Below are 26,525 nucleotides of genomic sequence, written 5' to 3' on the forward strand. Positions count from 1 at the left end.
TTTGACATCTGTTTAAAATAGTGATCCAGTTCCACATTCCAGTTGAACTGTTTTGAAAGCTGAATGTTAAGGGTAGGCTGTCACACACAGAGAGGAAAATCTATGGTTTCAAAACTAGCAGCTGTTTAATAGCATTACCATGCAAAACAACTCCAATTCCTTATCTTAAATAAATAAATAAAATCCAGCCAGATCACAGAATCACAGGGGTTGGAAGGATGAACCCAGATTGACTACAACTGACTACAACTACAACTGGAGATGATGCTTCTTCCCTCACAGCGAGACAGATCATGAGAACTCTGTGAAAGGCAATTACTAATCCTTTGCCTTTATTGAAAGCTTTACTGACCAAAAAAAAAAAAATGAAAAAAGAAAATGAAAAAAGAAAAATAAGGAAAAAAAAAAAGAAGGAAAAAGAATGAGAAAGAAAGCCACACAACAGAAAACCCAGCCCCAGCCAAGAGTGGAATGCAGAGGCAGAGTGGAGGTCAAGGTCTGACATGCGGGTGGCATTCCAGGACTGGGGGGGTGTGGGCAGTCTACTAAAAAGCCCTAATTTATTGTCAAGTATGAGTCTGAAATTGATATTCTTTAATGAAAAATAATTAAAAGTGCCAACTTGGAGGGCACTGATATGCTTCAGCTGAACTGGATAGAGACAGCAAATGTTACAGAATAATTAGGAAAAAAAAATGGAATTTGTAACAAATGAAGCATGCTAGTCTTAACAAATAACAGGACCATTTAACATGATGTGATGAAAACAGTTTCACAAGAAATAATTTTCTTCTCAGAAATAAGAAAATGTGCCTTAAATGTGTACTTAGTTCTTACGTGCTACATGTATATTTAAGAGCCTTCCAAGTTTTCCTGTGGTCTATACAGACATTTTTGGATGTTAAGCTGTGCAGTGAAGAACGGCATTTCCCTTTTTTCACCATGTGAGCATTAATCAAAGATGAAAGGATGAGCTGAAGCATCTAACCAGAAGAGATTATTTCATAAAAAGAACAAGAAACAAGAGGGGTGAGTGAAAACCAAGGCACTGATAACGAGAGGGAAAGAAGCTGGTGGTGTAAACTAGTTTGAAAAGAGACATGACATGAAGGACAAATATATTACTGAGTTATGAAACAACACTGCGCAAATAAAAAGATGCACAATATCTCGAGGAAACAAGAAGAGCTACAGTAGGAAGGTGAGACCAAAATAAGGTAAGAAAATGAAATCTGGGGAAAAAAAGCCAAAATGTTCAGACGCCAACAAGATTTTTTTAGCAGAGAAAGTTCTTACAGATGAAGGCTTAAGTAATTTATCATAAGCAGATCATAAGCAGTGGGGGGTTTGTTTGCTTTTTAAATTATTTCAATTATCTTTTTAATAATAACAACAACGTAAAAATGTCTGTCAGTTAGAAATGAAATCACAGAAGTCCAAAACTGATATACATTTTCCATTGTGCAAGAAGGAGAAACAGAAAAAAAAAAGGGGGGTGGGATTTGCCAGGACAAATGGTGAAGAAATCAGCACATTTGTCTGAAAAAACAGCTCCAGAACCAGATCAGTTCCAAGAGCTAGAAGCCAAGGGGACTCACCCCAGATTGCTGAAGGAAGCAGAAGATTTTATCCAAACGGAAAAAAAAAAAAAAAATCATGTGTCTTTTATGAACATTGGTATGAAGATACGAATATTATGATAAATATTATGATGATATGAATATTATGATAAATGAATATTCTTCAGTGATGAGGACATACCTTCTTTTTGTTTCAGCTGTCTTAAGAACTTTTCACTATCCCATTGTTTAAAGTCTTTTAGGCAGAAAACAACTAAGGATCTTCAGAACAGACAAAAACTACCATCAACTAAAGGTCACAAATATAGTTCCCAAGTCTGCTTGCTAAGGATCTCTAATGAGGGTGTTAGAGACTAGTAGATCCCTTTAGAGAAGGCTTCACTGACAGGTACTGAGGCTATGGTAAAGCCAAAGCTTCTTACTCTTTTCACTGTTTAGCTGGTATTTTATTCTCAGGCAAAGTATGAGAAAATAGAAAAACAAAAGAAAACAAAAAAAGACCTTCACAGACCATCTGCTATCTAGACGCCCTTAAATGGACAGCAGCTTTAAAGAAAGGAAGCAGAAAACTGCTCTAGTAACTGAAAATACAACAAGCAGGATACTACAAATGAGAGGAAACAGGAATCTGGAGCTCCAATACCACTTTCACATTTCTGTTTCCACCATGCAGTGCTGTATCATACTACAAAGACTCAGAAAGTCATTTAAAATAACTACTTTGGGATGAATCCTTATGACCTTTCTCGAAAGAAGTAGAAACCTCTTCACTGGGTAGAGAATGAGAAAGATTCACAATACACTGAAAAAGTGATGACAACTACTAGTGTTAAATGAGCCACTATGCTTATGGCTGCTGACTTTGTTGGGTTCATTTATTTTATACCCTTAGATGCCGTGCGTTAGCATAAGAAAGTGTTTGAAACACTTTTGTGTTTCAAACAAAGTGTTTGAATGTACTTCAGAGACAGATCAGAACCTGTATTAACTTTGTAACCTGAGAACACCAGTATGTAGAAGACAGACACTTGCAACCATTTTTTTCCATGCCTTCATTACAATCTGAGGTTCAACCACATTATCCAATAAAAATAAGCCCTGAAGTCTTCACCAAAAACTGCCAGGTCAGAGCAAAGACTTAGAGACCACTGTTAGGTTCTGAATAGTAAAGCAGATATGAAAAGAATGACCCTGTACTTAAATTCATGCATTCTGCAAGGATCTTTTGATGTCAACCAAAAGCACTGTCCTGCTTGTAGTCAAAATCAAACCCACAATTTCTGTTCTCTACCACCCCAAAAGCACATACCTATCTACTTAAGGCAGCTGCACAATGAGTTGTACAGCCCTGCAAAATGCTTTTGCTAGTATGAGAGCCTTTTTCAGTTTGTTACCTCTACATATATTGGCCCATTTTCAGCAACAGAGAAGAGTCCTTGGGAGGGAGCAAGGAATAGATCGGTTTTGTAGAGTTCCATGTTGAAGGTCACATTAGTGATGTGTGGCTCAGGAGGCCAGAACATGGCAGGATTAAAAAAGTCTTTCTCTGGCTGGTGCAGCGTGCAATTAAACTGAAATTACAAAAAAGATAAAAGCACAAATGCATCCTGAGTTAGAAGTAGTAGCAAAGAAAGGACAAATTTGAGTATATAGTAATGCCCCTCCCACATTCCTTTTACTTAGTGCAACCCTTCAGCAGGGTCACAAGAAATTGAAGTGGAAGGAAAAGTGGTAAAGACAAGTTAATTGCTATATTACTAATGTAATCTCTGTGAACTGCCAATTACAAGAGGTTTTTCTCAGTTGTCAGGTGCAAAACCAAGAGTAACATACCGCTATTTCAGGCCAGCTTGAGAAAGTAACATCTCCCTCGTCAGCATCCCCTGGAAATCCATTATCACCTGATTCCATGTCATCATCATCAAAGCTGCTGCCTTCTGCTGGTGATGATAGCTGAATGACAATCTGCACACAGCATATTGCAAATTGCATAAAATTAGATAATAATTGAGCATTCTCTCTTTACAATTATTATTTTCTTCTCTCTTCACAACAATGTGAAAGCCAAAAGAAGTGCACCAGCTAAAAAGATGGTAAAAGAACATCTCTTATGCTTGACACAAAGCTGTTGAAAATACATAGGTTATGTTTAGCGAAAGTCCTTTAGTTTGTTTCCAGAATTCAGAAAGCAAAGACATAAAAAATGCTGGTCTGGGTGCTGGTATCTAAAACAGTATTTCAGTATTTCCATTCTATTTCTAGCACTTCTATAGCCAACATTAATTAGAAAAGATGGCTTTCTGAAGTGATTTTTCACAACTTACAGTTTTCCTTGATGCACACATGAAAAAAATCACTGCAAGTATTAGGGTCATTAAAAGCTTTTCTCTTCTGTCATTTGCATTTTTTGAGATGCATATCCAAAGAAATTATGTCTTTTTCTTTGTTTTTCAATTTGAATTTCTACTCAGCTCTTCCACTCCTCCTTAGCACACTTTTCCATTTCCTCACTTGACAATTCCAGTTTTCTTTTAGCAGCCTTCTTCACTCTGTTAGTAACCTATGCCCTGCAACTGCACAGCTCATCCCCATCCTTCAAAGACTTCAAATTTGTTTTCCTGGACACAGAGCAACCACTACGAAGTGGCATATCCCTCTTTGGGACTCCACTGATACCATGCACAATTCTGAATTTAAGCAAGTAACCAAGGCTCTTAAGACATGATGGAGAAAGGAGAGAAGCATTAAATATCCATTTTGGTTTGGACCACAACAGAATATAATACAGGAACAAAGACAATACTTAGCTCCACACACATGCTATTCTACAGTTTGGAGATGTTTCTATCTACAGCCTCGGTTTAGGACTTTTTCTAAAGTCAGGCTCTACAGATTTAGTCAGGCAAGGTCAGATCAGACTGCCTTAGCAGTGTTTGGGTTGGACCAGTGGCTTTCCATTATTTGCCAAAGATAAGCACTGGAAAGCTCAGAGAAATGTGTCATTACTTCCTAACCCAGATTAGTCGCAACATTTTTAAGGTCATAAACTGAGTCAGCATGAAAGTGGTAGAACCTAAGTAGGCTCCTCGACATCATCACTCACATAAAAACACTCAGAGCCTCTTCATCGCATGCATCAACTGATAGCAAATAAATATGAATCCAAAACACAAGAGAGAAGCGTGCACAATCTATTTTCCTCACTTATGAAAGCCTTTTCACCCACCATTCTAAAAGAAAGAATACATCTTAAGCAATCCAGTACGTGAGTTAAATGGTATTGCTCTCTGCAATCACAGAACTTCATTCTTATCCCTTCTTAGAGCAACATACCTACTTCTTAAGTGTGGGCACATCTAAACTGCACAAGAAAAGTAGATGCAACTTCTCTGAAACTGGTACAGAGGGTTCAGCCATGTAATTTTGTAAAAGCATGCAACTTCAACTCCTCCTTTTTCCTATAGGATACTATCTGACCACAAGGTCAGATGGAATGTATAGCCTTCATATGTTCTTGAATACAGGGACTGTAGCTAGAACTAGGTTTGAGCTCAACAGGAAAAGGTCAGGATGCCTCCTTCCTGCGAAGGCTAAAGCTAACTACAGTGGCTTCCTTGTATCACTATGCTGTGCAGCAGAGAAGAAGGCTCCACTTTGTAAAATACTCACAGAGTTAAAATAAACAATCTTGTCCAAGATATACGATGTCCGAGTCCCACATTTGTTCGGCGAAGACTCCAGAATGAAATGGGTACCATTCATCCTGGCTTTGCAAGAGTGATCCAGCAATGAGAGTTCAGTTCTTGTGTAGCCGCTTGCCTAAAACAAAGATGCTTTGTAAATGGCTGCAACCTCCACTGAAATTGTGTTAGACCCTTTCTTAAAGTATAGCTCAGAATACTGTTCATGACTACTGATAAGAGGGAATGAAGTTCATTGTACTGACATCCAGGGAAGGTCAATCTCAAAATGTTGTTATACTTGACAGACAGGGAATAAGTGTAACATGGAACAAAGGAAACAACAGGTTCATTATTAATCCACTGACAGAAACTCTATTTGGTCTTGAATTAAAAATGTTTTAGTCTGTATCAAGCTATTTTCCACAATGCAAATGGGTTCAAGTGACTTGTCAGCTGGTAGATGGTGAAGACAGAATAAAATAGCACATAATGGGTAACAGCAGACTATATAGTTTCACCCTCCAGCTTTCCATTCCCTTAGCTGCCTTTTCATTGAAATATTCAGGCCTTACGAAGCTACCAAAAGCAGTTTCATCGTACGACAGAAATTAAAAACTGACCAATGGTTGAACGCAGTAGTTTTCTACAGAATCAATCCTGCAAAGCCTTAATCAGAAAGCTCTCTACAAATTACTGTATTACTGAGAAGAGGAAACAAGAGTTATGGCAAAGAATAGGTACAGTACAGTTTCCCCATCAAACTCCTGGGGGAGAGGGAAGCAGGGGAAGGTCAGGAGGGTGAAAATTGCTTTGAATCTTAGACTACTTGTTTTCCATCAAAATACAAATAAAATAATCTGATCAAAAAAGCCTGCCCAAATTTGAGGATAAGAGACCACACTTACCTGCAGAGAATCTTTTTCTACAGCCACTGTCATGACTTTGTCATCACACTTTATTGACAAGGCTACATCAGCACTGCCTTGAACTTCTTCAGGTTCTTTGTGTTTTGAGAGGGAATGCTCAAAGTCATGATTAATTAAAGTATCCACTGAATCCCTGGATGGGAAAATTCCTTCTCCCCCTGTGTCATGTCCTCCTCTATTAATGTGAAAAGGGAAAGTCAGGCCATCACTTAATGCAGGATTCTTTGCACCATGCAGCAGTTCTGTAAGCTCTGGAGGAAGAGAATGGTCTTCTTCATCATTCATCTCTTCTAAAGGTAGAAAAAAAGTTTTTTGGCTTATTAGGTATTTTTCCTAAAAGTATTCAGAGCTGAAGAACTTTCATGTAAAAAGCCATTATCTTATCCAGAAAGGAATTTCTGAAAGACATCCATAAAGCATCATCTTTGTACTTTATTAGCCACAATTCCTCTACCAACAGTATAGTTGATACTGAGGCACTTAATGTCGGTATGTTTATTTTCTTCTAGAAATATGCTTCACTAATAGTTAAAAACAGACTTTGAATGGGCCTCATTGTATGCAAAAGGCCACCACAAACATAAAGAAAACATCATACCCAAGAAATACACTAGTTTAGTGCTGCTAAAGTATCAGTCAGTCATATGAACCTACAAAATTCTTCTATTACTTGAAAATACAAATTCTACTGTTGAGGAACTACTTATATAACTAGAGTGAAGTTAAATTAGAATTAACTTTAAGATGAGGAAATGAGAACACTATCTCCTGGATTGCAGGCTGTACTGCTCAGAAGTACTGCTCAGAAGTTTTAGCACCTCACCCAAATAGAAAATTATGTGGAAACCAGAAGAGTGCAAGTGATAAAATTTATGTGAATATAAACTTTATCAAAAAAGAAAACGGTATTTTTAGGGCCTTAAATTCAGAACTATCACCAAAGGAGATGTAGTTCTATTAGCTTCTTTGGACTAGGGTATATTTAAGTCAGCAGTGACTTTGACCAATTAATTTTTTAAAAAATGGCTGTATTTATTCCAGTTACTCAGACTTTTCTGGTAACCAAGCTTTTTCAGTCAACAATTCAAATTTTCATTTAATTGTCCAAAGAAACATGTTCATATTTTTGATAAAAACCAAAACTGCATTTATTGACTAACAAAATATGCAGTTGGTGAAGTCTCATTCCAATGAATATTGAGCATGGTCAAGCTTCTGAATTGGACAGAATATAACCATTTAATTCCACTTCAGGATGTAACACAATTTGTCAGGAATTTTCTAACCAAGAAGCCACAGTTTTTTATTTTTTAATTTTAAATGAGCATTTACACATACAAGCAGCATACTTTACAAGGAGCAGTGAAAATAGCACAATCCCCAACAACAATATTCCAAAATTGAGAAAGGACCTTTAGAAGATCATACTCCTGGGAACACAGTATTTATTTCTACCATATGATAAAAATCCATCTTGAAGCTCACCTGTATGTTCAAGTTGCAGATGAAATCTGTTAGCTACGGGGGCTTTTGTATAGGAAGTAACTGGACTATATTTATGCTCATATGCCCACTTGATCAAACTCTCATGTGAGGAAGGAATATCGGGTATTACTGATTTACTCATAGCCATGGATCGTTCTGTTTCCTTTCCAAAACCAATACTATTCGATGTCTGCAAACAAAGAAAAACATGGTTCATTACTTACCATTTAAGGATACTTAACGTGGACTAGGGACAGTGATATTTTGTTGAAAACTTTTACTCTTAACAGCAAACTGAGATCACCTGGGAAATAAAATAAAATAAACTCTGCCACCTTAAAAACAGAAGTGCTGCACACATGGAGAAAGTTTTCTTGTCCAAATAAGCAAGTCGAAAGGATATATAACAAGCATCCCTAGCTGTCAAAGGGGCAGACAGAAAATATGCATTGATATTACATTTCAACTTTCTTTTAAGTGCTTGGCATCTTATGTTTAAATACGTATTCCCACAAAGCTAAAGATACAGGAATTTATTTTTACATTTACAGTTTCACTATTATCACTGTAACAATTCCATTACGAACTACATAACAAGCTGAAAATACACAGCAGGAAAGGGCATGATGACCCACTCAACAATTCCTCCAAAGTGACTGAATTGCTTTTTCTACATGCAGATTACATCTTTCAATTTACAGCACACACTTAATTTCCATGCTTGATTATATTCTCCATCATAGAGACTGTATATTGTTTATCTTCAGCTCCCTCCCTCTTTTCTTTCTAATGACCCAATTGTGTATACTTCAAACACTCAGAACTTACAGGGAATTTTAGGTGACAGTGTCTGGTTTGAGGATACTGTTACTAGTTTTCAAAGACCAGTAAATACCACCAAACAGAAGAAACAAAAAGGAAGCCACGAGTATCTTAATTTCAGTGCCTTATTATTGTTTTGGGTGAAATAATATTTTATTTTTCCAATAGATACAAATCTGGATATGATTTATCACACATTTTCATATTACCATACCGCTTCGACCAGCTGGAATTTCTATGCCATCCCAATTTTGCTGGATTTCCCTCTCTACTTTCCCCTTCTTTTTCTTTGTTAAAATGAGACAGCTGAACAAATATTATCCCAGAACTTTTCAGTTCTAGCTGGCTCTTGAACATTTTCAGAGCTTGTTTATACCTCTCCATGCCACAGTGCGCCTGTAAAAGTTCAGTCTTGCATCAACTTAATGAAACAAAACCAATCACAAGGGCTTCCAGGAATAGGCATACCTTCCTTCATATGCCTGCCCTGTCAACACCCTTGCACAGTGCAGGCAATCAACATGGAGCTGCCTAGAAAGCTATTCCAAAAAGAGAGATCCTTTCAGAAACTGGCAGGCAGTTTTCCTCATTAAAGAACAACTCCTCCAAGCTTCTGGAATCATCACAGATTTGTTGTTCTGTGCTTTTTACCTCTTTCACTCTTTACCCCCCTCAATACAGTGGAATTGATCAAATCTTTCTGCAATTTCACTTTTTTTCTCCACTGCACAATCTGTACACAGCTGTGTAAGAAGACACCTACTCTGAAGGGAGCAACGTGAAGTGCAGATAGTCCAACAAGCACAGAAACTCAAGCTGATGTAAGGACATAAGGCTACAAACAGGATCTGAACACAGCCCATGAAAAACACATTACACATACACTGCGTGCAATTATTTTACCCAAACTGTTTTCTCTTTACTCAATTTTGTGCCCATCAATTTTCAAGGAGCATGGCAAGGTGGGAAATGATAAATGATCATTTATCATCTCTGCATCTGGACCTTCACTCAAGCTTTCCGGGTTGAGGCAGCACAGCATTAACCTTTCACTCTCAGTTTGTCAATCCCCTCAAGACTAAAACTGAGGGCAAGATATCAGGAAAATCGAAGTGCATGGAACCTACTCAACTAATAAAAAAGCACATTGTGAAACATTACCTAATTGTTTAGTAATGTTTCTATGTATTGTCTAAATTTGAGCTTGGAAAGGCCGTTAGCTTAATAGAAATATTAACAGATCCTAAATCCTCACAGTACTTTTAAATAATAAGTGGTTGTTTAATTCCCTCCCCCATATAAAGTAGAACAAACACACATTTGGAAAATTAGGCATCCATATGAATGAGCCAGTAAACAGTCACGAATCCTAACATAAACATACAGTCTTTAAAACACTGACATTTTCATATACTGCATTACTTTCTCTTTTTGCTGACCTAAATAAAATATTATTTTTTGCCACCCATTAGAGAAAAGTTTCACTTATACTTTTTACTCACACTTTCAATGATTACTAAAGGTGAACTTGAACAAAATATAATAATATTTCTTCTTTGTTCTGAATAAAATTGCAGCATTTTAAGACATTTTAAAATCTCCTAAAAACGCTCTCTCTGAAAATTCACATCTACAAAGAGGTAGCTTCATGGCTTTGAAACATGTCACTGAAGTGAACTAGTGCACAATTCTCTATCATGTGGAAGAAGAACAGTCTAAATATACAACAGTGAACTTTATTAAATAACCCAAAATGAAAGTTTAAAGTGCAATGTTGTTTTTTGATCTTTTGTTTAAATGTGCTAATCCTGAACAATTGACCTTGATCTCACTCTTTTCGGACCTACTACATCAGCCCTACCTGTCCATATGATCAAGACGTGCCAAGGATCAGAAGAGAATTTCATTATGAACACTAGAAAGTCTTTTCAGACAATTTCCTGAGCAACACCACCATATTTTCCTTAACATTGGTTTCTCTTAAAATTCGAGCCAACATTAAGCTCAACTTTAAGCTCAACATTATAATGCACTCAACTCACTACTTAAGAGAGAAATAAGCCTAATCTAATTTTTATTTAGGTTTTCTTTCTCTCCAAAAAAGGAAAGGTTTATTTTCTTAGTAGAAACAATGCTGAGTCACAGAGCCTGTGCCAAAAACCATTCTGAATTGGAGCTTCCAATTATGTTTAAGTATGGTTTCAAATGCTCAGCTTTACAGACCCTGATTTTAAATTTTATAAAACCTACTATTTGCGGTCTGAGCAGAGGTGAGGTCAATTTGACCAAACACTTGCTGGGGACAGAAATACTGGCAAGGAAGAAGGCTGGAGACCACTAGAATCACAAGTGGAAGGCAAAACGCAGTTTTCACTTGTAAAACAATGTGGGTGTACGACTTATATCTAGAATTATCTATTCTGATTTCATAGGCATCTTTCCAACTTCTTAGATGAACCTGTAGATTCATTCACCAAATTAACAGCAAGAAAAGAGATGAAGATTCAACTCAACAGTGAGTGTACTTCAACAGAAATCAAGAAAACATAGACTAAATCCTTGCAGTAACTATCTGGCTTTTGGGACACGTTGGTCAGTATGTAAAGGAGAAAAGAAATATGTACAGTTTCTGTACTTACTCCTTGCAATGTTGGTTTGCATCAGCACCAGCAGTTTAGAATACATTAAAAAATCAATATGGACTAGTAGCATATCACATTCAAATGGATTCCATACTGTTCATACATGGTACCTCTCAAAAAAATCAAGGTGCCATAACTTACAATGACTTCCAGCTTTCCTTGGACATCATGTGACTTGATAACCCAGTTGACCGATTTCTTACACTTGAGGATAAGTACGACATTTCTGTCAAGTTTGGCGCCAGGTTGAGATGGTTTAATGTCAACGATTATATCCACCTGGAAAGCACTGTGTGTGGAAAATAGAGGGAAAGTAAGACCAGAGTGCCAGAAATTTCCAGCTATCAACCTTCTTCCAATCCATCATGTTTCCACTGTCTGGCCAGCTGATTAAAATGCTGGAGGTTATCCCAGACAACACAACATGTGCAAAACAGATTGTTATTCCATTTACTCTTGAATGATTTTACACTGCAACAGATACAAGTATTTTTTAGACAATTTTTTTTTTGTTTGCTTCTTTGTTTACAAAGAAGCTACTCATTTCAGCTATTATTTGGGGCAGGTTAGCTATATGGCAAGCCGTTTGCTTTACACTCTTTGCTTATTTCATTCCAGCTGTGGCTAAATATAGCTGTTTCAGTTTCCTCTGGGTATAACAAAATTAAAGTTCAAAATAGTATTTTAAAAAAGCAAAAAGACAAGCAAGTTAATACCAAAAAACACAAAAATGCTGTATCAGGCAATGTCTCTGTCTATGCAGTTAAATTGTTGAAATTACTTTGCTTAGGATCATGTATGTGTTGAGGAATTAATCTGTCCTATTTAGTTTCCAATACTTCTGGATATATACTTTAAAAACACAAGAAAACAGATGTACAGCCTACTGATCACTGGAAAATAGACGAACATTATCCAGATTTTCAACACTTCAGTACAGTAAGTAGAGCAATAACATTTCATCATGCAAAATATTAATTCAACATAAAAACCTTTACTTCCAAATAATCTTATGGGAACATACGTCTAAGAATGTGCTCATCTCCAAATATCAAGTTTCAACTAATTTTCTACATTGAGACTTGATATCTTGGCATCTTCTGTTTTATCTCATGTAGCTTTACATATATTCACTTCAGCTTCTGTGCAGATAAAGTTTGTAAAGATAGCTGTGGAACTATTTATGAAGCAAGCAGAGATTTAACATACTCACTGCCTTTCTTAGTATTGTAACACTTAAATATTTTGCAGTGTTATCATCTAAAAAACAAACTCCTACCCTGCACTGTCAGCCAACGCTAAATGCCCAGAGGAACAGAAACAGGGCCTTAATCATCACATAACGCTGTAAGAGACTCATGGTGATGTTGCTACAAACTAATACCATGATTCAAAATGGGCTTACTATCCACTGCCACAGACAGGCAGGACTTAACTACTTGCCTTCTATCACCTCAGCACTTTCTTGCTCTGCCAAGATTGCTAGGAAAGAGAGTATTTTCAGACCCTGGATTCAGCATCGTGCAATGAGATAATTAATCTTCCACCTCTGTCTCCCTGTGTGATTTCCTGGCTAGAGATGGGAAATATAATGCATAAGGAGCAGAAGTGGACAATGCTGGAAAGCCAGTCTGCAGAAAACAGACGACATTTTAATTCTACCTCATCTCTGCTGAAATTGTGCTTTACTTCTTGCAAAAATAAGTTCCATGGCAAATTTCTGTTCTAGCAACATTACTCAGCACTTATGAAGAGCTTTTCCAGGTATGATTATCTGTAGCAAACACAATTCATATGTTTCCACTAAGATCCAAGAAAGACAGGCAAAGGATGAATGCTTTGACCATCTTAGCTTCCCAGTTTACAGTACTTTTGACAATTTAGATAATTCTAATAACATGTACAGAGAGCTACCTAATCTTCCTAACAACTATTTATAAACCTTCTAAAAATGAACGGACTGTTGTTAACCCTTTTTCTTATAGATTATCAAACTATACCTTATGCTCAACCAGAAACATTACAGAAAATACGGCTATGATTCTGCAGAACTGTGACACTCTTACCATGGATCACAGATCACTCATGACCTCTAGACCCCTGGTTGGGAATCAGTGCCCTTGGCTTACTGTAAGTCATCAATACCTATGACAGGTCAAAATTACTTTTAATTCCTCTCTCATCTCCCCATTCAGTGGGCGTATTTTAATCCCTGTCAGATTTTGTCCTTATTCATACCTCCTTGTTCATTTCACTAGAAAACATCAATTGATTGAGCAAGACTGCTGTCCTTCTTTAGACAGAAAAGTAAAATCCATAAAAACTGTGCATTATGGTCTTGCCCAGAAAAATCCTGGAATCATGAAGCAGAATCCAGAGTCTTTACATGATGAAGAACTAGTTTCTACTTAAGTTAAAATGTTAAGGTCCAAGCTCTTCCTGCAATGATGAAATGACTAAAAAGGCTATCTTCATTTAAATTCCAATACAGAAGGGAAAGATCTAGCTGTGATTTCAGATTTTATATCTTTCATGATACCTTACCTGTATGGATTGGAATTTGGAGTGATTAGTTCAATTATGTGAACCTCCCTTTCTTGGACCAAGTTAGACATTAGGCACCCCTCTGCTCTTTTTGGTTGTAGGTATCCCGCAAGGTAATTTAAAGACAGAAAATTCTTTTCTATGTTGCATGTGGGAGGAAAAACTTGATCTGAAAAGAAAAAAAAAAAAAAAAAGAAAAGAAAGCATGAGTAGCTTTATACATAAATATCAACTTACATTCATGTACGTACAGCATGTACTTCAATGCAGCGCTGTATTTTATGATGCAGATCTCAAGCACAAGAGGTTCATCTGTTACCCACCTTAAGTACTTAGGAGAAATCACCATAATGTTGAAAAGCAGGTAACTGTTGCAAAAAAAACCACTCCTCTGCTCAGGGAGATGATTTAGCAGAGGGCTGTTAGAGTTGGGGTAGCATGGTTAGGTTGCGGTTGGACCTGATGATCTTGAAGACGTGAACCTGAACAATTTTGTGATTCTAAAATACATACTTTTGAACTACAGATTCAAATATTTAATGAACTCCCTCCCTTCCCCAACAGAAACCTGAAAACAATACTGAAGGAAAATACGTGAACGTTTTTCAAAATTAATAACATATTTAATTTGCTTCTCTCATATTTCTTTTGAAATTAACTCAAAGCCTCTGTGTTAACTCCTCCCTTTAGATTTTTTTTTCTTGTTATTAAAAACTTAATATATTTAAAAGATCACAGAAAATATGTTCCATTTCCATATTCAGTATATTTTCCTATATTTTGTGTAGTCAGAATCAGTTTTGTCTAGAAATATCACAGTTCTCTTACACATGGAAAATTGAATATAGCAAGAAAAGGATGAAATAAATGGCTGATATAATACTCATCGCCGAAGTGAAGAAATCCTAGAGTAGGTAATCTTTTTTTTGGTTTCAACTGTCTAGCTGATCACGCACATTAATTACTGTACAAAATTAAACTAAAAAATAGTCTTGGTATGAAGTGCTCATGCACAGCCTACATTGCTGCACTTCAAGCAGCAGCATACATAAATACTTCATTTCTGAGAGAGCTTTACGTACGAACTACCATAATACACAGAAGGACTAAGTGTCATGCTCAAGACAAAGTCTTACAAGAACAGAATTCCAAACCATTGCCCCATTGACCTTTGCATTACAAAGAAGGCTTTCCTTTTAAGATCAGTAGCACAACAGAAAAATATCTGAAAGAATATAATGCATTACGCACGTAAAGCTGCGGACAAATTCCTAGAAACTGAGTGGAGATCACTGTTTGCATTTGCTTCGTAAATCAGAGCTGATGTATCATCCCTGAAGTGCATTTGCATGTGGTACACAATTTCTCAGAAAGCTCAGAGACTCCTGTGACCCAAGCTACAGTGAAAACAATTAGGAGAATTTCTTCTCCTGATCTTACACAAAGCAGTCTTTGAATTTTAACCTTATTGCCTTTTGTACAGAACCTGTCAAAGCTGCATGAGGCAGTAACTCTTCATACTGTGCAAGCAAAGCACTCCTCCAACATCTGGTGCGTGCCCTGCCAGATTAGCCTTGAATGCAGCTGCACTCCTGCCAACTCCTCCCACTACAGCACAGAATGGAAAGTGATCCCAAATGATCTATACTGAGCCTGAAGTTATATATATATGCTCATACTTACACACAGATATTATGTATTTGCTTCTCAGTTGCTGTGCTACAACACAGTTAAACCCATAAAACACCAGCCTCTAAGCAGTGTGTGGGTAATCACCACACGTGCTATCACAGACCATGGCAAAGCACTCGCCTCCTGCTCCTGGCCCTTCCCTGCCGCGTCAGCACAGCTCAGGGAACCGCTGCTTGCTGCCACCAGCGCTGATGCTCCCCAGCCCGGGCCCCTGCTCCTCACACGCCTTTCTTCTGCACTCATTTTAACTCTGTCAGTAGATGCTTGATATACACATTTACTGCCCCCGTCTTAACCAAAATGCATTTACTCTTGTCAGTCAGTTACCAAGATTTGGGCTGTAAGAGTAGATTCATTTCTTCTTTCTTTGGTCACCATACTTTTTTTCCTTCTTTTTCTCCCTCTCAGTGCTGTTTAGTTACTTTAGAAGGTTGCTGCGGGTGTCTGCAATTCAACTGATCAAACAGAGCCCACGAGCCCATCTAGAAGCCCCAGGCCTCCCTAATCTCCCCAGGCACCAAGGTGAGGCTCCTCTGCAACAGCACCAGGTGAGCTGTAGGCCCACAGCGGGTGAGCCCTGCTTGCCACAGGCATGCAGCCCTGACTGTTCCCAGCTGCTGGCACAGGAACAGGAGTTCCTGTGGGCAACACCTCCATTTTAAAGAGGACAGACAACAGCTGCTCTCTTCTATACACATTAGGTATCACCCACAGGTTCTTGGCTAAACTGGATAAAACTTAAATACCCAGCTTTAACTCATGCAATTTTTGTGCAAATAAGAGCTGTTAATCAGGTATCACTCTCCAAGACATGCAGTCTTAGCAGCAGCAGCTTAATTCAGCAATAAAAATCCCATCCAAGCAGAGCTCACCTTCCAAAACTCTAAGCTGAGGATGAGCAAGGTATCTGGGATTTTCTTCTCCCACTCCTCTACATGCAAAAAAAATGCAGGAAGCACTTTACAGTTCACTAGCCCTTAGCACTACAGAGATCAGAACATCAACTTTAAAGTGGCACCACATTAAAAAATAGAAAGCAGCTGCAGTCTTTGCAAGGAGGGAGGAAGCTCTTAGCAGCACTCACTGTGAAGCAGTGAGCTAAAGCACTGGCAGGACAAACCATAGCACAGAGCACAAACCTACAGTATTAAACCCACCAAGTCTGCAGGTGTGGGTAAGTACAGGGCACCAGCCCAGCAACAGGACTGAAGCTCCAGCTTCTGCCAGGACAGGAGCACAGTGTTAGTTTGTAAACAGATCGTACACGGAGTCTTTTTCAAACCTGTTATTGTTATGGTTGACTCCTTCCCTGCTTTAAATGTGTTGAAAATAGGCTGCCCTCCAGGCTAGCGCACCTGTGCTGGATTTAGATTGGTGGTACCGGCTGCATGAGGTAACATTTAGCTAACTCATAAGTCTCCCTGACCTGTATGTCATATCTTACTAAGCCACAAGGAACTAAATCAGCTTTTTTTCTATAGAAAAATATGCTCTAACATCACTTTTTCTGTGAGCAGTCCAGCCTTGTAGGATCTGATAGCAATCATCATGGCTATCACTTTGTCACCTCTTTTATCACAAAAGTCCAGCTGACCACAACATCCCTACTCTGTGGGCCTCCCAGCTCAAAATTCTCACTCTAGCCTGGTTAAGTTTCCACTGTGCTCACCACCCCTGCAGAGCTGGATCAGCCACACTCAAGCTCTTGATGGATGGAATCAATAAGATTCAGGTGTGCCTGGCCCCAACCCAGTTTTGGCAGGCTTCCATACTCAGCTGCCTTTCACTCACAGCCTCAAAACTGATTTCAGAGACTCATGGCATCAGAAGCAGTTTTATTCCATGACAGATCATCCTTTTTCAGATTTTTTTTTCCTCTGGCTTGAATTCTCTTTTCCTTGCATTCAGCTAGAGCACCAACTTCTAAAATGTTATGTCTTCCAATTTCAGATATTTTTAACTTGAATAAAGATAAAATGGCAGTATTCATTTAACTACCCACATTAAATTCTGTATCAGCTGTGTAGAATGAATGACTTCATGCAGCCTCTTCTTTTATGAGTAACTCTAGCCATGAATTCAGAGACTGGCAATTGAGGGTACCTGACTGTGTAGTGTGATTTCTGTAGGAAAAGCCTAAGCTGCCTATCAGCATACACTGTGATTTGTGGAACTCACTGATTCCATTGTTCACTCTGCAGAGAAGCAGATCAGGTCCATGTCCCACGTGTTTTTCGTAGAACTTCTTGCATGACTGCTACAGTTCAAGAACTGACCCTCTCCTATGCAGGAATACATGTGCATGATCTCTCCACTTCCCCCCGCCCCTTTATTTCTTCTGCCAAAAATTCAAGTCTAAATCAAATATGGTTACAGTTGAGCTAGTTTGTAGGAGCCTTCTCAGAAACTGATGTTGGTTGCTTGCCAAGTTCCATTTTGTGTACTTAACTCCTAATTAAATTGTGTTTAAATATACTCTAAACATGATGCAAAGCTCTCATATTTAGCTGTTTTGTTTAACTGGAGATAAGCAAAACAACAAACAATTTTATATGTTTTTTGACATATCTAATTGAGTGCTTATCTCTGTAACATAGAGACCATACTCCCATACATATGTTCCAAGAGCACTTTAATAACCTAATAAATGTATTTCTGAATGATCTTCTGGCATTAAAATACAAGACTGGTGCCAAGCAGAACAAAAATCATGCAGGGGAATCCTGTACAAATTTGGCATGTTTTGGATAAAACCAACACAGCCATGCTCTGATTTGGGGGGACAAGCCTTATGCTTCAGGAAATCTAATGATGGTATACAGGTGGTGAGGATTAGGTGTTTTTGCCACAGAAGACTTTGGGTTTGGTTTTCGCTTTTTTTTTTTGGTAGCCAACTAGATCCACTCTGCAGCAGTTTCTCTAGAAATACTGCTGAAGTGATACTAAGTCACACAGCCTGCTGGTGCTAGTCAATGCTCAGCCCCCAGTACTTTTGTTAAAAGTGTTCTTCTACTGATTTCTAATATTTCAAAACAGCTGGATCTCTAGCTGCAATGCAAAGAACAGCTCCAATTCACTTTTACCAGCCTTTATTCTCATTGCGTTTGGTTTTGCCTAGACTTGAATGGCATCTTCAAAGAACTAAAGGAACACTGAAATCTTATGACATCCCCCGCCTGCAAATAAAGCAAATTTCACCCCCCATCATCTCATACTATAACGGAAAGCTGCTTTTGCTGATAAATTTCTTCTGCTCTCTATATGTGTTCCAGAAAATAAATCTGAATAAAGATAAGCAGTTTATAAAACTCTCCTGAACCAACAGCCTTATTCCAAGATCACAGTGAAAAGCTGTGCCTGTTGTATCACTATGAGTTAAGAACAGCTCAGATACAAATCTCTTGCAGAAGATATCTGTAGCATGATAATATAAGCATGATCCAGAAGCTACTGCATAGATTCATATTTTTATATTTTTCTGATATTGTTCAGCTGCACACACAGCCAAAGCCCCACCCTAACATGGGCCATGAAATCCCTCAGGCACTGCAGTACTTTCCCAGCTCCCTTTAGCCCAGCTCAAAAGGATAGGAAACCTTAATCATCAGGGTAAAAATACACAAAGACATCAGATCAGCCCGAGATGACCTATCTTCATGAGAAAGACAATAATTCTTTGCTCAGAGTAGTCTGTATCCTTATGCAAGGGAATAAGAAAAACAAAAGACAACTCATGTATTTCTAGAAATAGCCCTCAGAAAGTTTATAGAAACTTTCCTCAGGTTCTACACTCTAATCTTGAAGGCACCTAAACAGTCACCACGAGTAGAATATTTCTTTAAAAAGGCAATTTTTTTTTTTCTTGTAATATTCTAGCCTGTGATCCTGTACCTGAATTTATAAGCATAAAATTATGGCACTAAAATTCATTAAAAAACTGACTAAACCTAACGTCTGTTCTTTACACCTGATTTTCTCTGCCTCATCCTCTTCATAACATATCTCTTTGGAAAATGAGAGGTTTGTTTCACAATCAAAATCAAAAAACAATGAAATACTACAATGAAATTTATTCTCAAGATTGAGAAGTTCCAACATTTCTGTTGAGTTTTGTTTGCCTGTTTTCTTTTCGTTTGATTTACCTTCTCCTACTTTAATATAGATGTTTCTTGATACTTTGAGTTCGGTGAAAGATGTCACTGCTCCATATTCCTTCTGGGCCCACTGTAACAGATGTTCGTTTCTCTCAGGAAAATTCTTTTCTTCCATTTCGGCTGACAAAGAGAAATTTCCCTTCTCGAACCAAACAATGGAACCTGAAGACACCTGATGAAAATAAAAACGCAATTTTAATGCGGTACATTTATCCACACAGACATGCAGCCTGTTTAAGCAACATCATCTGGCACACCCAAATCAGCTGCACGTTTACAGCTTACTTCCAACTTCATGCCTAAATTTCATGCATTTTAACATCTGCATAATGATTCATTCGCAGAGATTATTTACTTTAATGCAGTTATTTTAAACAGCACAGTGTTCCCAACCTATCAGTTCGGCTGGAGTGCATACGGCAGCTGAATCAAAGGTCTCTAAACCAGTCTCAGATGTCGGCTGCTGACAATAGTATAATAATGCTGCATGTGGGCTGAAGAGGAGAAGAAGGGGAGAACAGGAAGACAGCAGGGAAATGGGAGGGGGTTAAAACAACAGAGTCCAGGTAAGTGAAGGGAGAGAAGTATGTGAAGCTCAATAAACCTGGGAACTACTGAGGTAATCCGAATCCGAAAGGTCTTCCAAATCCAAAAGAACATGAGTTCAGGCACAGTGAAAAGACCAATGGAGAGACACGGTTAGAAATGAAACAGGCTATACACACTACTGCTTTACTTAGAGTAAGAAAAGAAATGCTTTGATCTAGCACATAAAGCAGATGACTTGCATCTTTAGAAAAATCACTATAAATAGGTTGTATTAACTTACGTCTTGACCAGAAAAACTAAAACAGTGCTTAAAATTGTCAAAATATAGAGTGTATCAGTTCTTGCACCTGAGCACAAATCAGACAGAAGCCTGGAGGCAGAAAGTATCCCAATATTAATATATACTGCTGCAACATCAAGGCTTTCTAGTAAACTTGATTTCTTTGTTAAAAAAAAAATAAAATGTATTACTTCCTTACTTCCTTGAATTCAAAACTAACAGCGTTGATCAAAAGAGTAAATAGCACAGTGCAACAATTTCCAACCCCTTCTGAGTATTATTTACACGCTATCACAGGATAATGGTGATAAGTACCCATCCAGTCTTTTAAACAGCAATTATTTAAGCAAATTATATGAAGTCAGGCTCCAATTAGATAAAATTAACTAATAACAACCAGCCATTATCTTCCCTGTATCTACAGTTCACTTCACAGCATTATTTTGTGATGTTCTATATCAGCTTGTTGAGCAGTTTAGCACATACAAGTATTTGTCTAAGTAAACACATAAATTATGTCCTTTGGCACATGGAAGCAATTTCAAAAGTTCTTCTCCATGCTTCCAGCTATTATGTTGGCATTTATTATCTATGTATCACACTCTGCTCAAGAGAAGACTTTTTTCCCCCCACCAGAATAGCATTCAAAGTTTAAACTAATATTTGTTTCAATTCCAAATGATCTTCCTTAATTGTTTTTCATATGACCATCAGAACACATTTCCTTTAAATTAATCCTTATCTTCTGTAACGCAGAAAATACCATCCTTACCAAATAAGAAAGTAGACTCTAACATAAGAGAAAATCTAGGATTCTCCTACAATACTAGGAACAGATGGCAACGTATGACAGCACTTAGCAAACAGTATTCACTTTGTAATTCCATTACTTAGAAGCAGTTACACCATGAATGGGTTTTCATGGAGCATCTCCATAATAACATTGGATCACAGTGCCCAGTCTTACAGGACAAAGACCACACTGTCAGTACAAGACAGGTCATGTGGAGACAGCCTATGCAGCACCTCTTAACTATGCTGTCTTTTCTATCCAAACACATGGGACATCTTTGTAGAGCCCTGGCCTAAAAAAGAAAATTCTCCTGTGAGTAAAAATTGCTGGATTTAAGGATTTCAACAGTTACTATTTTACAGGTACATTGGATAGATACTGGCATTCCACTGCCAGGAACCAAGATTCCGTAACTGCCTCAAAAAATTCCTACAGTGCATCTAAGAGTGACAGCAATTGATGTTGATTTACACAATTTATAATAGGCCTGGTATTTTCCATGGTCAGTGTCAGAGAAAAGAATTCAGTGTAACCTTTTAAGACATTTAAGGAAAATTGGAGAGGAAAATATTAACACTTCTAAAATATTGTCTAAAGAAATGCATTTGCTTGCAATAATGCATTTTCACTGTATTTTCTATTTAGGATTTGAAATATTTAAGTGTCTGTTAACAATAGGTTTCTTCCTCAAAGGTCTTGGCTTTCCATTTATTACTAATTAAAACTTGCAAATATTCAGTATAATTCTGGGGCAAGACAGATGTTTCCCTGCAGGACAGATCCTATCAATAAACACCACACTCAAGTTTCTGAGTCTTACTAGAAAGAAACTGGGAGACAAAAAGCAGAATCACCAAGTCTCTCACTAACATCCTCAACTAACGATTATATAGTAAACATCTTTATATAGACATGAAGCTTATCATCATTCATTTTTTAATCACAGACCGAAGATAATTAGAAATTAATGGTTTCACTATTACATTTTTAAAAGAAGTGCAGAGTTCTGCTGTTCCTGCCAGTGTTAGGATTTTTACTACATGGATCTAAGGTAAGGTTAAGTGGGCCAAGCACGTTATTTTTTCTGGAAAGAATTCAACAAACTCTTCCAAAAAAGGCGACCATCACTGTTTCAACACCTGCTTCAAACATTAACTGCTTACTCTTCAGAAAAAACAAAAGCAGCCCTCTTGGAAGTACTTCAGGCATGGCAGCCAGAGCATTCAAACAAAAGAATGCTTTACATGCTTAGAAATATGTCAACAATTTTAACGTGAGCACACATTACCCAGCCCAATGGTTGATTAAGAAACTGCGACCACGTTCACTCTCATCTCCCAACTTCATCTCCTGCAGTGGTTACTTCTAGAGGTTGCAGAGTGGAAAAAGCGCTCCAGCTCTATTTCTTCCTGTTGTTGTGCGGGCATTAAAGATGACTGCACCAGAAACATCCCCTGTTGCTGAGGTCATCTACATGCTTTGCCACATTTCTGAGGCTAAATGAAGAACTTCCAAGTCTGATGTGGAAAATCAGTTTGCAGGCCCAAAATACACCGTCCACAGACAGCAGTATTCCACAGCAAGGAATGCAGTTCAAAAGGCTCTGCTGTCAGGGGGAATGAGGATCAAGTGCAGCATCTTGCATTTGCTACAAAACTCTGAGCTTTCTATCAAGTAGTAAAACATATTTAGGAACCTACTTTAATTACACATACTACTACTTAGATGTAACTTAGTGGTCCTTGGGAGAAACAGAAATTTTCTTTGCACTGTACAGAGGCAAGGAAACTTCAAGGATCTCTCATCCTGAAAAAAAACAACCAAACCTTTATGTGTCTCTAAAAAAACTTTCCAGTCTCACAAAAATTGTTCTTGCAGTGCTGCCAAGGCACCTTGGGACATCAGCTACCTGGCGTTAAGTGCCAAACTGCGCCAGTTACTGCTCACCGGAAGGAACACCTCAGATCCAGCCATAAGTCATCTCACTGGTGAGCACGTCACTACAGCCACTCAAAACAGCAACTTCTGTTTCTTATTTTACCTATTTCCTTCTCTCTTTAAAGTTCTGTCTTTTTTTTTTTTCCTTCTTTTCTTTGAACCTGATATATTGGGGATATTATTTTTTGTTTGCCTTATGACATTTTAAGAATTTAATGTAGCTGTAACTCAGAACACCCAAGTAGGAAGCAAGCTCATAAATTAGCCTTGAGAGAGTCAGATACCTTTGGACATTGACTCAAAACACAAAGTTAAGTATCCACAGCATGAATCATTCCCTCTCCTCACAGCAACAGCCACTCACCAAGGTCCCTCCAGCACAAGTGACCAACAAAGCCATCCATAACGGAACAAACAAATCAGCAGAAGAAAAGCAGCACCCTTTAATGTTTCTAGATAGTATCAGACCCGTGACAGAACACATCAGGAGTAAATCCACTCAGAGTAGAAGTAAAAATCTTGCACCAACTTTCATAGCAGCCTACACAGAGTCAGGACTCGGTAGCTTTTTTGATAATGTACTTTGACAGACTTCAGACCTCTTACAGAGAAAAAGCGAAGCCACAAATGGAGAAAGATCAAGTACCCTGAAACTCAAAAAATATTTCCTTTATTGCTTAAAAAAAAGCAGCATACAATAATCACAAACAGAGCAATTCTTGGTAAGTGGCTGCTTTTGAAATCAGGTGCAACATAAAACATGCTGCACATTTGTGCAGCATCTATAAGCTTTGCATTACTCCCTACAAACCACAGAGATAAGATGCTTTCAGATAGCAGTATATTTTTTTTCATTTTCAGTTTGGTGTTCTCAAGACCACTTAAAATCATGACAAACTTCCACTTCCTTTTCTCACTGTTTTTAGAACAAATGTGAAAGAAATAGCATTATCTTATCTGCAGATTTTAATTCTGCTTCTGAAGAGATGTTGAGTTCACCAACTATCAAAGAACCTGATAGGAATTAGAGCCCCGTGGGATCACACTTGCGCATTTATATGCATCTGGAAAGAAAATCCAGAAATTTTCCATCTAAGTTGAAACCACATCAAAGCAAGTACAATTTTCAGAACCACCATAGAAAGAATCATGATAAAAAGGAAAAAGAAAAAAAAAAATGACATGAAGGATAAATCTGTCCCCAAAGTTCAGGGCTCAGCAGGAGTTTAACATACACAGGCAACTGTTCACTCACCTCACGGTAATCTAATACCATCTTAATAGGTTCAACACGTTAAGTTGATCTGAACAAAATAAGATAGCAGATGCTTTTTCAGGGATTTTGTTTCAAGCTAGATTCCACCTAGCTAGAGAAGGAGTGAATTAAAGCATATCTAGGCAAGTGTAGCTATACTTTCCACTGGAATCAGTGACTAAATAACAACCTGTTGTGATTTATTATCTCTGCGTCACTAACACCAGTAGTCTGCCAAAATGTGCTGCTTGCTTCTGTGAACTTCCACTTTCAAAACCCCCATCAACTGAAGCAAGTGAGGACAGGAAGGAACTATGACAGTATAGAAAAGACAAAAATCAGCACAGGAATCTGTCTCCAAACACTTCAGCCTATTGCAGAATGGGTCCACTCCAATCTCCAAGTGCCAGAATGTTGTTTCTTTCCTTGCTCTTTCAACTTGATTTAACATAAAGCCCCGGATGCAGACAAAGCTTTTGTTGGAGCCCACCCTCAAAGCTTAATGAAACACCAAGCATTAAGCGTGAGTTTTGAAAAATGGCTTAAATCACTTAGGACATGAGAGAATCTAATATGAACTGTGATAGCATGAGCAAACCAAGCTCCAAAAAAGAAGAGGGCCTGACCATTCCATGAAAGGAGAAACTAAGGCACACAGACTTGCATAGATTCCTCTGATATTTACCAGCAACTTGGGAATTTTGAAATATTTCTTTCCAGATTAAAGTGCTTTACACTGAAAGCAAAAGATACTTCTGTGCCGTAAAAAATGTCCCCTGTTTTGGGACATCATGCTACCACAAACAGAATTCTTTGCTATGAACATAGCTTCATAAGTCAAAAATATAAATTCTCCCCTCTAACATTTCCTGAAGGAACTTTTGAATAAAAATAATCCAAGTATTTAAAGATGCTTTACTAGAACTACTGTGCTCTTTCACATTCCATTTTATTGAATGCAGACAATGCAACACTGTTACACATGTATTAAGCACTCTCATTTTCTACTATCTCTACTTCTGACAAAATCCTTCCAGCTGATTGCCAAGAACAGCTCTCATATATAGTCTCTGAAATTTCTGGGAGGAAAACAGTTCTACAGACTAGAAAAGCATGATTTTGTCAGGAGGTAAATCAGGCTAAATTAGACATTGTCTGAGGAATTTTACAGTTGTGACAAGCATAATAAACATTACTGTTTACTAAACGCTGCTTTTAATTAGACACTTAATGGTATTTTCACATTCCTTCCAAAAAGCACGGAAATGGTATGGGAAGGGGAAGGGGAAACATGAACTCTGCCAAGTGGAAAAGGGCAACCATGGGATTATTTCCTGCTACTAAGTAGAAGAACTATGAAGATTTAAACAAAAAACAAACCCAGGATTCTGTGGAAATGCAGTCGTCCCTTTAAATTCCTCTTCACACTGCTACACAACGCTGAAAATCTACAGCATTTTACTTTGAACAGTGAAAGGTCACTATTTATACTATATTTATCACTAGCCATGCACTTCCTATCCTTTCTCACTCTTCTAGCAGAGCGCTCTGTTCGCATCTGGGTCTGTTTAGCAAGTGATTGGAAACTTAAGTCTCCTGATTTCCCGTTAAATTCTAGGCACAGGAAAACAAATAGCACTTGTTTTTCAGTGAGTTTTGTCAGTCATCCAAAATCTAGTGCAAACCATAGAGCAGCTTGTGGTTTGGTGGCAGAGACCCAAAATATGTCAGCCATATGAAGTAAAAGGAATACACTAGCTATTGGCTGAAGAAATAAGACCATCCCTTTTTTTTTTTCTTAGAAATAAACAGATGACTAATAATTAAACTCAATCACTCTATCACTCATTTTTCTTTACAGCTTTTTCTTTTTTTTTTCTCCTCACATCTCAAAACAACAGCACACGGTCTGGTTTTGCATTTATTTTTATTACTGTTGCTTCCTCCGTTTTACCAATCTCCTGTCAGGTTATTCACTTCTTAAGTGCTTTCGCATCCATAACTCTTATTCAGCCAATTACCTGAATAACTAACTCAGAGAAAGAGCTGAAGCACCACATCCTTAACCAAATACCACAAGCAGTACTATGAAGTAGATATTCAGACTTCTGGGGAGGGAGGAGATGGAGAATCTACTCTAACAGTGATTTCTCTCAGGAAAGCAAAAAGGATTGAGGTCCAT

The 26,525-nt window shown here is 37.9% G+C and overlaps 1 protein-coding gene across 2 annotated transcripts in view; it reads right to left on the reverse strand.

Annotated features, from left to right (window-relative positions):
• Window positions 1-26,525, reverse strand: part of TGFBR3 (transforming growth factor beta receptor 3) — a 116,703-nt gene that overhangs the window by 16,936 nt on the left and 73,242 nt on the right. For both annotated transcript variants that reach the window (XM_052666541.1, XM_052666539.1), the window contains 8 exons: window positions 19,517-19,700; window positions 13,683-13,851; window positions 11,280-11,427; window positions 7,675-7,864; window positions 6,169-6,479; window positions 5,250-5,399; window positions 3,414-3,545; window positions 2,975-3,151 (listed from right to left, as the gene is read on the reverse strand). In XM_052666541.1, coding sequence (XP_052522501.1) covers window positions 2,975-3,151; window positions 3,414-3,545; window positions 5,250-5,399; window positions 6,169-6,479; window positions 7,675-7,864; window positions 11,280-11,427; window positions 13,683-13,851; window positions 19,517-19,700 — 1,461 coding nt within the window. The remainder of the gene's footprint in view (window positions 1-2,974; window positions 3,152-3,413; window positions 3,546-5,249; window positions 5,400-6,168; window positions 6,480-7,674; window positions 7,865-11,279; window positions 11,428-13,682; window positions 13,852-19,516; window positions 19,701-26,525) is intronic.

This window comes from Tympanuchus pallidicinctus, unplaced genomic scaffold (genome assembly GCF_026119805.1).
Source record: "Tympanuchus pallidicinctus isolate F22 unplaced genomic scaffold, pur_lepc_1.0 scaffold7, whole genome shotgun sequence".
Classification (NCBI taxonomy): domain Eukaryota; kingdom Metazoa; phylum Chordata; class Aves; order Galliformes; family Phasianidae; genus Tympanuchus; species Tympanuchus pallidicinctus.